Source organism: Sinocyclocheilus anshuiensis, unplaced genomic scaffold (assembly GCF_001515605.1).
Source record: "Sinocyclocheilus anshuiensis isolate Anshui unplaced genomic scaffold, SAMN03320099.WGS_v1.1 scaffold1089, whole genome shotgun sequence".
Taxonomy (NCBI): Eukaryota; Metazoa; Chordata; class Actinopteri; order Cypriniformes; family Cyprinidae; genus Sinocyclocheilus; species Sinocyclocheilus anshuiensis.
This window is the reverse complement of record NW_015555709.1, coordinates 457764-472025: the sequence shown is the minus strand read 5'-3', so window position 1 is coordinate 472025 and position 14262 is coordinate 457764. Positions and strand designations below refer to the sequence as shown.

General features: G+C 38.5%; 1 protein-coding gene and 1 long non-coding RNA gene across 2 annotated transcripts in view; both read left to right on the top strand.

The window, feature by feature from the left end:
• Positions 1-6567, top strand: part of LOC107671830 (general receptor for phosphoinositides 1-associated scaffold protein-like) — a 12806-nt gene extending 6239 nt beyond the window's left edge. Inside the window, exons 4-7 of the mRNA XM_016464816.1 lie at positions 2346-2557; positions 3374-3440; positions 4508-4574; positions 5578-6567. Coding sequence (XP_016320302.1) covers positions 2346-2557; positions 3374-3440; positions 4508-4574; positions 5578-6083 — 852 coding nt within the window. The 3' untranslated portion in view covers positions 6084-6567. The remainder of the gene's footprint in view (positions 1-2345; positions 2558-3373; positions 3441-4507; positions 4575-5577) is intronic.
• Positions 6568-9052: 2485 nt separating this feature from the next.
• LOC107671843 (uncharacterized) overlaps positions 9053-14262 on the top strand; it is a 21837-nt gene continuing 16627 nt past the window's right edge. The window contains exon 1 of the long non-coding RNA XR_001632256.1: positions 9053-9113. This is a non-coding gene — a long non-coding RNA (uncharacterized LOC107671843). The remainder of the gene's footprint in view (positions 9114-14262) is intronic.

Here is a 14262-nt window from a genome sequence, read left to right as displayed (position 1 = left end):
GAGTTTTTTTCTTGAGAGAATGGGTATTACTGTTGTACCATGGCGCAGTACGTTTTTCTCTAACCTTTTTCAATTTGATGGGGGCAACAGCTTCTAATGTATTTAGAGAAGATAGTGCCCATGTTGCTAGTCATTTCGTCTAGTTCATGTGTACTTATTGGTACACAGAGCAGTTGAGATAAATCAGGCAGGTTATTTGTGAATCTGTCTTTGGTGGCTGGAACAATAGTTCTGCCACATGTCCGTTATTGTGAAACCCGTGAGACAACAAAAACACAGCTCCGATCACAGCGTCCTCCATCCTCCTGTTGTTAACGTTGTTCTACTTTTCTGTTGTTGAACGCCGCGCACAAATGACGTCGCTGTCGACCGGCTTACGTCACTTCCTAGTACACACTGTTGGTGCGAATGGTACTGGGAAATAGTTCGCGCAAAATCGTCCCAGTACTTTAGTACTGTACATTTAATTCTGGAACTAAAGCGGTGCGAAAGGCCCTATTAACTGCTTTTTGATGCTTTTTTTGGCAGCTGACAGCCCCAGTCCCCATTCACTTTCATTGTAATGTTAAAGAGCAGCGTGATCATTCTTTGAAACATCTCTTTTTGTGCTCTACTGAATGATGTCAGTCATTGAGGTTTGTAACAACACAAGGGTGAGTAAATGATGACAGAACCGTCATTTTTGAGTAAACTATTCCTTTAAGACCGCCTTTATGAAGAGTCACCCAAAGTTTAGTCAGATTCACCTTTTCTATTTGACAGAATGAGGTTTAACAGTATCCTCCGCTTACGAAGCTGTTAACCTCAACAACAGCCTTGGGTTTCTGCATGGGAAGCGAGCAGCAACATCAGTCATCCTCAAAGCTATTGAAATAAGGCGTTCCTACGCATGTTATACTCATTCAATTGTCAATTGTCAAATTGTCATTCATTGTGAAAGTGAACATCGTGAGAGCATCTTGGAGCCACAGTGTGTTTCTGTGGTGACTGATGAAAACATTGTGCGCCATAGCAAACATTTGGGCTCCACGCACGTCAGGAAACTAACAGCAAAGTCAGATGCTCATTTGAATCTGCACACATCCGTGAACCAAAGTACCACTGATACCAAAGGCACCAACATGCAAATGACTTTAGTATATCAGCATGTGCATTTCGACATGAGCTACTGATTACAGTTATAATGGAAACAGAAGCTGATGTTTTGCATATCGAGTCTCACTAAGTCTCTTCCTGTTCTGTTGTAAACTTCTCTTGCTGTGAAGAAGTGCATGGTTTTTAACTCCTAGAATTAATTCTCTGAAATATCTCACACCACTATGATTTGTTCGAGCCTCTTTATATCCATAACCATTTACACAGAGATCCAGTTGCTAGTCCTTCAGCTGACCTAAGTTGTTTTATTGTAAAGTGGAGAAACTGCGTGGCGTGACTTACCTTTTATTGCTACTATTAAAATTACTTATTTTCTTTTACCTAATTGACTATTTAAATTGTTATATTATCCATCCATATTGCAAACTGCTTGTATAGAGTAGCTGATATTTTGTATTAATTTTCATTATATTACCCATCATCCATCCATTCAATGCTATAATATACTATATTACATTATTATCTATCCATTTTGCAAACTGCTTGTCCCATGTAGAGTCACTGATATATTATCCATCCGACCAACTTGTATAAAATAATATATTCAAAGTAAATGTAACTTTCTTCACTTCTGAAAAACGTAATATTTTGACTGAATTGAATAATTGAATATTTTTTTTATTTGGAAATCGCCACATTACAGAAGTAAAACTGGTTTTGACACCAAGTAAACTGGCTGTATCTTTTGCTAACTCTCATGGTGCTGAAATGTAAACTGCTGAATAGCCACACATTTTTATAAGCCTCAGCCAGATGGCTTGGTGTGGTTTAGTGGTGATGAACTGCATTTACAGTTCAAACGTTGAAACAACAACAAAAATGGCCCAGTTTCGGTGTGGCTTGTTTATCAAAGATGTTTGCATGTGAGTAAACCACCTGGAGCCATCCCTCACGTTCAGCATCCTTCAAGCCATTGAGTCTGTCAGTCAGTCTTTGTGAAGCCGTGCAGGTCAACATTCTCGTCATTGAGCACATTATGGTGTTAATCCACTGTGGAAACACTATCAGACCTGATTTAGCAATGCTACGTCGAACAAGAACAATGGCACACCTTGCGAGCGTATGACTCATTTTGTTTACTTTAGTATAATCTGATTGCAGATCTACAAATAACGTTACCCTCTGCAGACGAGACATCTTTGTTTACAGTCCGTTTTTTTTATTTTATTTTTTATTGTGTGTGTCTACAGACATATGGGCTGCATCACCAGAGTGAGAACTCAGTGGAGATGTGCACCTTTGTTTGCAAAGTCCACGAAGACAGTCCTGCCCAACTTGCAGGCCTTAAAGTCGGTAAGTGTGCTCACATTAACACCACCCTTTATGTTTGCTCCCGCTCTAAACCAGCATTTGACACAGAGGCTAGAATATTCAGAGTGGTCCTTGGGGTCACAAGGAGTGCGTTACTGCATTTTAAAGCATAAAGATCCGTTTCCTTCATCTAGCTCTTGAATATCCTGTTTTGTTGTAAAATGAGTCTGTGTGAATAGGAGTAATATTTCAGAAGGCTTGCTTTCTCTCTTGAAGATCTCATCAATCGGTCAACCCCATGACAGTTGAGTGGCAGCCCTGCTGTTTAAGCAAGAGCAAATATCACAGAGCAGCACCCACATAGACTGTGCGTGGATTTTTACTCTTTCAAACTGTAAAACCGGATACTGTCAAGTCACTCTGTGGCTTTTTTTTGTGGGTCGTGTTTTTTTTTCTGAACAATGTTTCCTTTTTGTTTTAGTAAGTTCTTACTGTACTTGACATAAATCTTTTACTTGGTATAAATGAAGAGGAGCTGTTAAATTAAGCTTTACAAATCTAGAAGATAATTTTGAGCCATGGGTTCCCTTGTGAATCTCAAAAAAAAAAAAAAAAAATGAAAGAAGTTCATGCCTTCCCTCTCCATGGCTTTTAACCCAGTTATTTCCACTTTTAAGCATGGGGTTTTGCTGTAAATGAGAGTTTACAGCAGCCCATTCAAAAGAGGTTCCCGCTTCATATCCATATCACCAATGCCGGTCCTGAAATTATAAACATCTGGGGGCTGGGGAGTTTTGTATTACCACTAAGCTCATATTCAGACACGTTGTGGTCTTAAGTCTGTTTTAAAGAGCTCTTTGACTTTGTTTAATTGCTGTGTTTAATAGATTGAGGCTTTGAAGTGTAATACTGCACAATATAGGAAGTGACTTTGTCATGCAATGCTGTGTTTTGTTCCTGTGTCTAGGCTAGAAACCGTCTATAGTGACTCTATACGAAAAGCAGAATTGGAAGCCCGACTGCAGTATCTAAAGGTAAGTCTCTCGGACCACATGTACACCGACATGCTCGAATCAAGCAGCGTGTCCTCTCGTATACGGAGACGTTTACAAGCGTTGTAATGTAAGCCCAGCTTTTACACAGCTGCCCCGGTCTGGCACAGAGCACTAGCGCCGACCACACCTGTTTCCTCTCACAAACCCACCTGTTCCAGTGACAGGCCAGTCTTAATCCTCACATACCACAGTACAGCTGACATAGCGCTGTTTGAAACGAAACGAGGCACATTTTTACATTCCTTATGACATTCTCATATGTGAAAGAAGATGCCTAGGCCATAAAGTTTAAATACAACTATAATACAGTTTCATTTTGGTTGTCACTTCTGTGGTATTTGAGAGATACGTTTTGGCACAAAGGCTTGTTGTTGGCTATTGCTACAAATATACCCGTGCTACTTATGACTGGTTTTGTGGTCCAGGGTCACATATTTAAAAACACTAATAATTTAATAACAATGCTAAATTTATTTTTTTTGCAAACCTTAAAATTAATATCCATTTTTCATAATGTACATTATAATGTTGTGATGCCTAAACTTGATTTTAGAATTTAAAACAATTTATTTTAGTTTATTGTTTTATTTTTCATTTATTTAGACGAAATAGAACATTTTACATAGAACAGTTGTCTGCCATAACATAAAAATAATCTGCTCTTTGCTACCTGTTTATTGTAAAATAGGTGCATCCCTTTTTATTATGAGATTCAGTAAAATAGATTAAAAAAACAGAAGATACCAGAATAAATACAAAAATTAAGTTTATTAGTATCATGACAAAGCAACTTTTTGTTCTTTTTATCATATTTGGTGAAAATAATTGATTAAAAATGGACCCACACAACAAAGAACTCTGCAATGAGTTCAAATTTGATGGTTTGTTGATGCGAGAAGTAGCAATAGAGAACTTGAGAACTGTCTGACCTCACTGACCACACACTTCCCTGTTCTCTATGATGATGACGATGGGGAAAAAGTAAATGAACAGACTAGTAGAATGACACGTGAAATGACTCTTACTGTGTCTTTTTGTCTCTCCAGCAAACCTTGCATGAGAAATGGGATGAATACAGATCTCTAATGGTGCAGGAGCAGCGGCTTGTGCATGGTGAGATTTTAGCACATGATAGCGATCTTTACTACACCAGGCCTTTGAATGAGCTTGTTTCAATAATGTATAAAGGTTGGCAGCCTGACATTTGCACACTTCTGCATGTATTTGTATCACACAAAACACTTCCTGTTAGCACAATGTTGTGATAGATGACTTAGAGAGTGTGGTAAATAAAGAAAAACATATTTAGAAGCACATGCTAGTTTTTTCCAGTGTGAGTAAAGATCAAACTAAATGCCTTAGCATACCAACATAATACTTTACTAGCCTGCAGGATCCCTTAAAGACTTATTTTAAAATGGGGAGTAATTTTCGTGGGTTATTATGGGTTATGAAAGGTTCATATTTTGGTTTTGGGAGTCCCCAACAACAGGTTGACATGCATGCAAGGTCAAAAAACACTTTCATTGTCTTATAATATGCATTTATTTTTACCTTACTTGCTCAACGTCAACGACTCCCAAACGATTCGCTCAATGATTCATTTTTACAAACTCCTCCTTTGCGTGATGCTAATCTGCAGTGATTGGTCCGATTGGTCAAATTCATTTCCATTTCATCATGCCTGTAATGTCTGATAAAGCAGCGTTTGTGAGTGCAGTGCTGCTTTGTGTACAGCGTTACCGGGGAAACCGCTATTTTTACCGCTCCAAAAGCTGCACCTAGTGGCAAAGAATGAATTTGCATTTTTATTCAGACCAACTCAAAAAGACCAATAAGTGGGTGGGCAATATGCTAATATTTCATGTTGATGTCAACATGAAACGGCTTGGGATTCGTTTTAAAAACGACTCGTTTCACTGATTCAGAGTCGACTCTTTCTTTTGAGAGACAATAACTTTATGCACTGTGCACTTTCAGATAACTTTGCAGGATGTTTTCATTCTCTTAGAGCTGTGTTACACCCTGCATGAAGGGTCATTTTCAAAAATCAATAATAGGGGCACTTTAAAACATTTCCAGAGTTTAATTTAGCTATCTGTTTTCAATCTCACAGGCATCGTCATGAGTGATGTGGCTGTGTATGAGTCTCTGGAGTCAGCCGGTTTATACGGTAGTCTGGGAGCTCCGAGCCCCGCAGCCATGCGTGCGTTATGTGGCACCGGGAGCACGGGCAGCAGCATCAGCCATCTTAGTGCTGCCACAACTGAGGATGACCCACTCTACCAAACCTGCATCTTCCAGGGGGAGCGTTCCAACAACGCCAGCAACGACGAGCTCGACTCAAACCAAGAGAAGACTCAAAGCGGCCGTCCACGCCTCATCCGACCCGCCAGCGAGCTCTTCGCTACTGCCAAGACCACCTTGACCCGCAGCGCCAGCACACGCAGTTACCTGAGGGGCCCGCCGTCGTCATCCTCGGTGCCTAACGGAGAGAAACAGCAGTGCGGAGGGTTCAGCACACTGCAGCGCAAACCCAAACAGAAGAGCTTCAGGCGGAGGCTGTTGAAGTACATTCCCGGACTAAACCGACCCCTGGAAGAGGAGGAAAGCAAACTGTGAGAAACAAAAGCGAACTGAGAATTCAAAGACTCCCTTTGCCAAAGACTAAATGTTTAAAATGAGCGAAAAGGAAACTGAAGACCAAAAGTGGACACCAAGATAAACCAAAGAATCCAGTGATGATAAAACAGTGTTTTCATCTTGTTTTCTGAGAAAAATTGAGAGCCTGTTTGGTCAAGTTGGTAATAATTTTAAGTGTGCCAAAAGCATCTGAATACAAAACATTAGCTTAAGATTGGATGGGCAATTTAAATATTATTTTAGACTTGAAGTATTCAGATTAGTCTAAAATGCTGAAAGTAGATGTGGATGTCTGTTTGTCGCTGGAATATTGTTTAAAATTCTGTAACAAATAATATAACAGTTAACAAGACCCAAAAATGTGGACCAGTGTGTCTTATTCACTTTGTCAACTCCTTTAACTAGTTTAACATTGTCTAACTTTATTTCCTGGTGCACATTTTGCACCTAAATCAAGAAGCAAATGCTTGTACATTTTGTTCATGTTTAAGTTATTTATTTAATGTTTATTTTCTGTTTTTGTTTTTTCGTTTTGTACATTTTTTTTTAAATTGAAGATGTACAAAATGAAGGATTTTTTTTTAATTATTTGATCATAATTGAAGCCTTTTTGGCATGTATGTGTAAAGAACTTTTTTATTTTTTTATTTTGTGAAAATGTAGATTGAAAATAAAAGGATGGTATTTTTCCCTCATAATTTCTCTAGTACATTTTTTGCCCTTTTCTATGTTGAATACATATGCTCAGGGTATTTTCCCTGAAGTCCACTTCACACTAAACTCCCTGCCATTTGAGCACAAGTGCTCTTATTGTGCAGATGTCTTTGATTTCTTTCCAAAATATTTTTCTTTGCACTTACGATACCGGCAGCTCATACAAAAGACTACACCCTAATGTGCTTTCCTAACCTCAAAAACAACATCGTCCTATGGGGCAGAGACTGTGTGTATTGTAGTATGAAGGGATTGGTTGCATTCCTCTGATGCTGGACTCTGAGAGACCTTCAGTGATGTCAAACGAATTCATTATAGGGAATGTGTGGATTGCTGTTAGGAATATGCATCAGAATGTGCATCTAAAGAGTGACCCCAGGATTCCAGGCCACAAGCTTCGATTCTCTTCTTTTAGGTCAGAGCTGAACCCTTGCCCTCTGCCTTTACACACAAAACACATTCCCCCATGGTGCTTTGATAAGACACAAACCGCATCCTCACCCCAGTGTACAGCCTGACCTTCCAGGTCACAAAATTCTCCCCCTTCTATTTTCTCTTGCTCTCTTTATGTCGTTTCCCTTTTGTCTGCCTTCACAGCCGGTGCCCGTTACGTCAGAACCTCTTTGGATGGTCGCTGGTGTCAGTACTGCATAGTTGCCTGTGTCTAGATTAGCTATTGTTTTGTCTTTGGTTATGGAGACGGGTGTGTGGGTAACTTGTCAGCTGAAGACGTAATTGGGTTTTGAAGCAGATTTCGAAGGCTGAAGTCATTTCATGCCATGACGGTAGTTTGAAAAAAAAGTCTGAATGCATAATTAGTTAGGAGACAAGGGGACCCAGAGCAAAGCCATGAATGGGCCTTTTAATGCTTGGGCAAAACAATGGGCTGATAGTGGTTGTGTGCAATTAGCACGGCAGGAGAGATGGGAGCTTGGTAGAGATGGGGCACTCAAGTTTGTTAATATGCATATTTATATCTTATTAATGATGTTTGCTAAGGTAAGCTTTACTACCCTTACAAAAATTAACCATGGTTTTATTATAGTAAAAGTGTAGTAACCATGGTTTTTTGGTGTATTGATTACCATTTGTATAGCCACAGTTTTACCACAAACGCCATGGTTAAACTATGGTTAGTGTAGCAAAACCGTGGTTAATTTGTGGTTGCCATAGTTTAACTATAGTAACCATGGTTTCTTGGTTTTATTTGTAGTAAAACCGTGGTTAATTTTCATAAGGGTGTAATTATTGCTCTTAAGGTGCAGTCACATTTACTGTTGTTAGGCAAAATTTCACAGGTGATTGGGAGTTTTGTGTGAGGGTGAACATGTTATAGACTTTTTTTTTTGCCTGTAAAATTTTTGCAGTTGTGTTCATGTGGAAGTTTACTGTGGTTTAAACTACGCCACTATCTCTAATTGTTAAATTTAGCATGTAATTGCTTGGTTGATTTCTAAAAAAGGACTGATACTTCGAATTCACTTTGGCCTAGTAGATATTTTAAATCACTAGCATGGAGTATTTGCATCAAAGAAGCAACATGAAGCATTTCTGTTAGACAGAATATCAATATGTCAAAGACTTGAGAGGCGACTCCTTTTCTTAGGCCGCTAAGCAACCGCTAAACAGACGCAAAAGAACATGCTAAAACCCATTTATAGCACTTTAGCAACCACATACTTTAAGCAATGCGGAACCAACCACCCACAATCTAGTATATCATGACGCTATATTCACCTATTTTCATGCGCATTTTGGGTTATCGCATAAAAAGACGCTGGATGTTAACGCCAAGATGAGCGTAAATTAAAAAAAAAAAATGCGCATAAAAAACTTATGCGCTTAACTAACTAGGATAAATGTCTTATCCGATAAGAAAACATGCGCATAAAGTGGAAACACTTTTACCGAATAAATTCCTTAATGCGCATCAAAAAAGACGTGACTTTGCGATGGGACAGCATTCCTGGGCCAACCAACGGACCGATCTCATTGCACAGCATCTGAAATGCTAGTTTTGTCATTTTAAAATGCTTGAGCAAAGTTTCATCAAAGTGCTTTGTTGTAATTAACACCTAGAACTGCGTTTAAACAGCAGACTCCGAGAATAAGAATAAGCGTCTGTGCGCTCCGAAGCGCGTATTTTATTGTATACAAATTTATTAGCTATATAGGCTACAGTGCCTTCTCCTGCTGAAGCAAATAAATTTTTTCTTCGTGATATTTAGCGCAAGTTAATTAAGAAGTGACGATTTTGTTCTCTTCAACTCACTGGATGGAAATGGTGCTTTATTCGTGGGAATTTATCGGGCGTACACACGTATTTTTGCGTAAAATTTGTGTGCGAACGTTTTTATAATTCAGATTCGGGTTTAAAATGATCCTTTATTCAAAACACATTTAGAAATCAACTTAATTTAACTTTAACGAAAACAAGCCTGAGAGAGACCGATTAAGTTGTGCGGAAAGCCCTTATATGGAGATGTTTGGGCGTGTTCTATGCAAATTACTATGCAGGCACACGCCCCTTCATTTAGAGTTCACCATCAACATTGATTGGACGAGGGCAGGAACAAATGTGTGTGCATAGGCAACTGTTGTGATTCCGGTGGAAATTTTGCGCAAAAACATAAGTCTGTGCCCTTAACCTCTTAAGACCCGAGAAAAGTTTTTTTCATGTCTTTACATTGTTTAGAGCATGTAAAACATGATATTTCATTCATAAGTTATACTATGTCCTTATGAAATCAACATCCTGTTTCGTAACAGAAAGTCATATTTTGATTTGAAAACCCATAATATTTTCCTGAGATGTTGATTTATGACAGACAGTTAAAAAATTAGACAGATTTAAATGATAATTACAAAATATCTTAAACAGAATTACAAAATATTATATATTTCCATAAGAGTGTCACTAAATTAATATCAGACATATTTGAAGACCAAGGAGAGGGAGTGGTCATAGTGAAATATCCAAACATTTAGTATCTCTGAAAAGCCCTGAATGTGCTCTGTACATGACATCCAGACTTAAAACTGTGGCATGTATAGTCTCAGAGAAATACGCCAAAATATAATGTCCTCATATGAGGTCACAGGGTCTCAGGAGGATAAATAGGCAATTTATATGTCATTAATAAATGAGGCCACATATCTTCAGAAAATCTATTTTACACTACAGAGCGGTGTTTGCAGAGTGTGTGGTTGCTAACATGGGAAACGGAGTCAGTAAACAGTGCCAAATGTCATCTTGGCTTAGGCCTGCACCGACAGCAAAAACAAAATATATTTGACTTAACAAGGAGAACGTTTTGGAGAAAATTAGTTCAGTTCATGCACAACGGCTTTTGTCCCCAGACGTTACAACTGACATGCAAAACTCGAGAGACTGCGCCAGTGCTATATTTTCTGAGCTCTGACTGCATCCTTAATTCTGTGTTTCCAAGCCTCACACAAAACAGTCTGTGTCTGTGTGCATGTTTTTCATTAGAGTCTGTTATATAATAACTTGAGGAAGAAGAAGAGGCCGGAATGAGTCGAGCTTCCTCTATGCATTATATTATTCTGGTGAAACTAACTTACATATGTCACTGGAGTATTAAACCACATAATATATAGACTTTACATAAATTAGGAAGGTTTTGCTGTTGACAGACTAATTTAGAGAAAGAACACAGCTATTGGCCCTGATATTTAAAGCATAAAACTGCTATTAAAAATAAGAAATGGAACAAAACCTGTTTGCCAACATCACTATGTATGCAGCCATGTTTTGCTGTCACTGTTTTGTTGTCTTAGCAACTTTTATTCTCACTTTTGTGAGTTTGAATTTAACTGGTTACTTTTTCACTGTCTGCAACAGATCTTGGTGCTTCTGCTAGCCTTTTCAAACCCATCTTGTGAGAGTCAAGCTTAAATGTGTACAGGCGAAACTGACTCTTGATCAGTGTGAGATGTTAGTTTAGTGTCCGTTATGACAGGAAGTGAATGAGGTGTGGGTGTCTTGTTGAAGGCTATTTTAGAGCTTCTTGGTCGGGTCTGTGTCCTAAGGGTGTAGGCTGCAGATTTTTGTGCAACAACGTCCTTCCAATCCACTAAATGATGTTTTATTAACAAAGTTCGGGAGGAGCACGTTCAGATAGTTAACCTAATTAACATGAGAGGAGCACAATCAGTAATCAACCCAATTAACAAGAGGTGTGTATATATACACAGTGGGGGGATGGGGGGATTAATAGAGACACAGCAACAATCCTAAAATCTCTTTGCTGTCAGTATGTGCAAAAGAATAGCCTATTGTAGCAATCCATAAGTGTATTTTGGTGCATGTTGCTAAGGAAGTTGAATGGATTGATGTATGTGGCATCTTGGAGTGATCACAGAGCGTGAGCATGGTTGTGAGAGAGTGCAGATACAAGTCACATGTGTAGACAGACAGGATGTGGTAGAGAGATTGTGCAGGAAATGCATCACAATGCAATGCTGCCTGGTGAAAAAAAGACTGTACTCTTTCCAGAGAAAGAAAAGTTTTTGTGTAATCTTTTAGTCCCATTTGAAGGGGATTCACCAGACATTATTTACATGTTTCGAGACTGAAATCAAAGTAAAATCCCTGTTCCATCTGAAAAGTTCCCTAAATGAAACCAGACATGTTAATGCATCACTTGATTATTTTTCTTTTTCTACCACAATAATTACCAACAATATAATTGGAAATGTTTTTTTTTTACCTTAACCTACGATGATCCTATAGTTGGATCTTTTGCTTTTAAATCTATAGTGGAATGCAATCTAATTTAATGCAGTTTAATAAATGATTTTACAATACAAACAATACATATGTATATAACATCATGGGGGCCAGTTTGGAAAAGGCAAGCATCACTTGCGTAAAATATGTAAAAATGTAATGTAATTGAACTGAACTAAGTGCATTATCAGTCTGAAAAAGTGAGCGTGTGTTTGTCTGTGAAATGCATTGAGCTTATTAATCTCTAAACGAAGTGTTGTTGAAGGCCTCTAACATGCTTGACCGATTTAGAAACAACAGAAAGTGCTTTCCTAACTGCTATCCAAGTTCTGAACCGACTCACTATTTCCATTCACACGCACTGAGGTAGTAGTACTTCCAGCTTATAGTTGAGACAATATTCCCTCTGTTTACAGGGTTTAATATGACGTTGCCTGCCATGGCAGGTGAGTAAATAATGGCCTCATATCAAGTGCACACATTCAAAACAAGCATCTGTGTGGCTTTGTTTTTATGCCAATAGAGAATAGACCATTTGTTGACTGATTAATAGATAATGATGTTGTGTTTTTCAAATTTTAGGTGATATATTTTATTTCATGACTGATGACTGATAATAGTTCTCAACCACTTAGCAAACATTCAGTTCCCCACATATACAGTACACATGCATTTCAGTGCCTCAGGCTGTAACAGGTGCATTAATGTTCGTTAATGAACATTGCTCCTTCCCTCCATCTCTCCAGCCTTTCTTTCCTTATGGAATAGTTAAACAAATGAGTCAGCCAAACTATAACGTGTCTGCTAATAGCAGAGATTAGAACTGGAGTAGTATAGACAGCTGTGTTTCAGCTGAACTCAGTGGGGTGAGTTAAGAGCAACCTGCTAACAAAATGGGAAACTCTTCAATTCACATTAAAGCATTTGGCTGTGAGCCAGTACACTTATTAGGATTGTGTGTGTGTGTGTGTGTGTGTGGGCAGGTGAAATATCTTAAACCAGCCATGGAGGTTGTTGTGAGGCATTTAAACAGAAGACTATCTAAATTAGACTCTATCCTGTTTTTCGGCCACAGTTAGTTCCTCATTTTCAGCGGTTTTATGATGACAGAACCTTTGATCACAACTGTTTTACCTCTCGTCTTACGACTAATGTTTGTCTGGTGCTGGTAAATCAATGTGCACCTGGTTAAAAGATTACATTGATTGCCAATGTAATTTTAAGGTCTATTTCCATGAAAGCCTTTGAGACAGGAAAGCCATCTGACCAGTAGTTATATAATAATTATCTGGCCTATTATGTGGAAAATACATGTATCAATACTTGGGTACATAGATTAAAAAAGGGAATTTTGCTACAATTCCTAAAGCTTTTTATAGAAGGTCCCTAAAAAAACAGGCAGGAAGGGAAAGCAGGTTGTTGCAGGAAGCTGGTGAGGCTATTTGCCATAACCAGCACTGAAGTTCATTTTTAAACATGTCTAAACATTTCCTCAACGAATGCACAAAAGTACATGTTGCTGACGTTTTTCTTTTGGAGCTAGAGGTCAGTTTGCAAACTAAAAGGAACTGCAAATTTAGTTAATTTCAGTGTAAACAGGTTGCAGTTTTTGGGGTCATTCTGACAAGGCTGATGGCACCAATTTCGAATAGGACAAGCATTACTCTTTCTAGTATAGCATACTACATTACTAACATACTACTCTTGACAGAGTTGTACGCTAGTATGCTATTCCTAACTCCAAACTCTCCAAAGTCCTTTACTAGTGACAATCCTGGTCCGGAAAAATGTGAATTATGTGAATTCCAGTTAAGACTGGAACCCCCAAAGAAAGTGGAAAAAAAAAAAGTTTTATATATATATATATATATATATATATATACAGATTTTCAAACACCATTTCAGTAACCACGAAAATTTGAAATGACAAATAACTCGCAAAAACTTTACAACTGAAATTAAATACTATAGAAAGGCCTCAAAAGTCATTACATACTGGTAGACTTTGCACATGAGCAGGGTTTATTTTGGTGACTGTTGTGTCCTGTCTATTTTTTCTCTCAGAGAGACCAAAGATGCACATCGCCCCATTGAGATCAGAGAGAAGACACTATGTGCACGTCTGTTTGTGCAAAATGAATGGTAGTGTCTCTACTTACTTATTAAAAGAAATAAGCAAATGCATTAGTTGTAAAAGCTTTCCATCTCAACACTAAAAGCAAAAGTGTGTGCCAAAACTAAGGTACACTGTAAAACTTAAGAAAGGATACTTAAATAATATGGCCTTGCCTTGCACAAATGGATATTAGAACTGTACACTGAGAGATTTTTATGCTTTGTTGTTACTACTACCGTTGTCCAAAAAACACTGGAGCACAAGTGGAACACATTGTCCAGCCAGGTCTCAATAACTGAATGTTGCTGTTGTTGTGTTTGTGTGTGTGTTTGAACAGCTTGGCTCTGCAGGTCCATTCTGTAACACTGGTGAGCATGTTTATCAGGAGGTGGGGATATTGATTCATCAGGGTTTTTCAAGAGACCCAGCCATCCTCGCGTTCCAAGACCGAGAGGAAGAGAGCATGGAACTTGGAGATACTGTACGTCGTTCCTGTCATGTTTCCCAGTGTAAATTCCAGATGAAGTAGGTCATCCTGACCAGCTGCCTCTAATCACACTGCTCTCTCTCTCTCT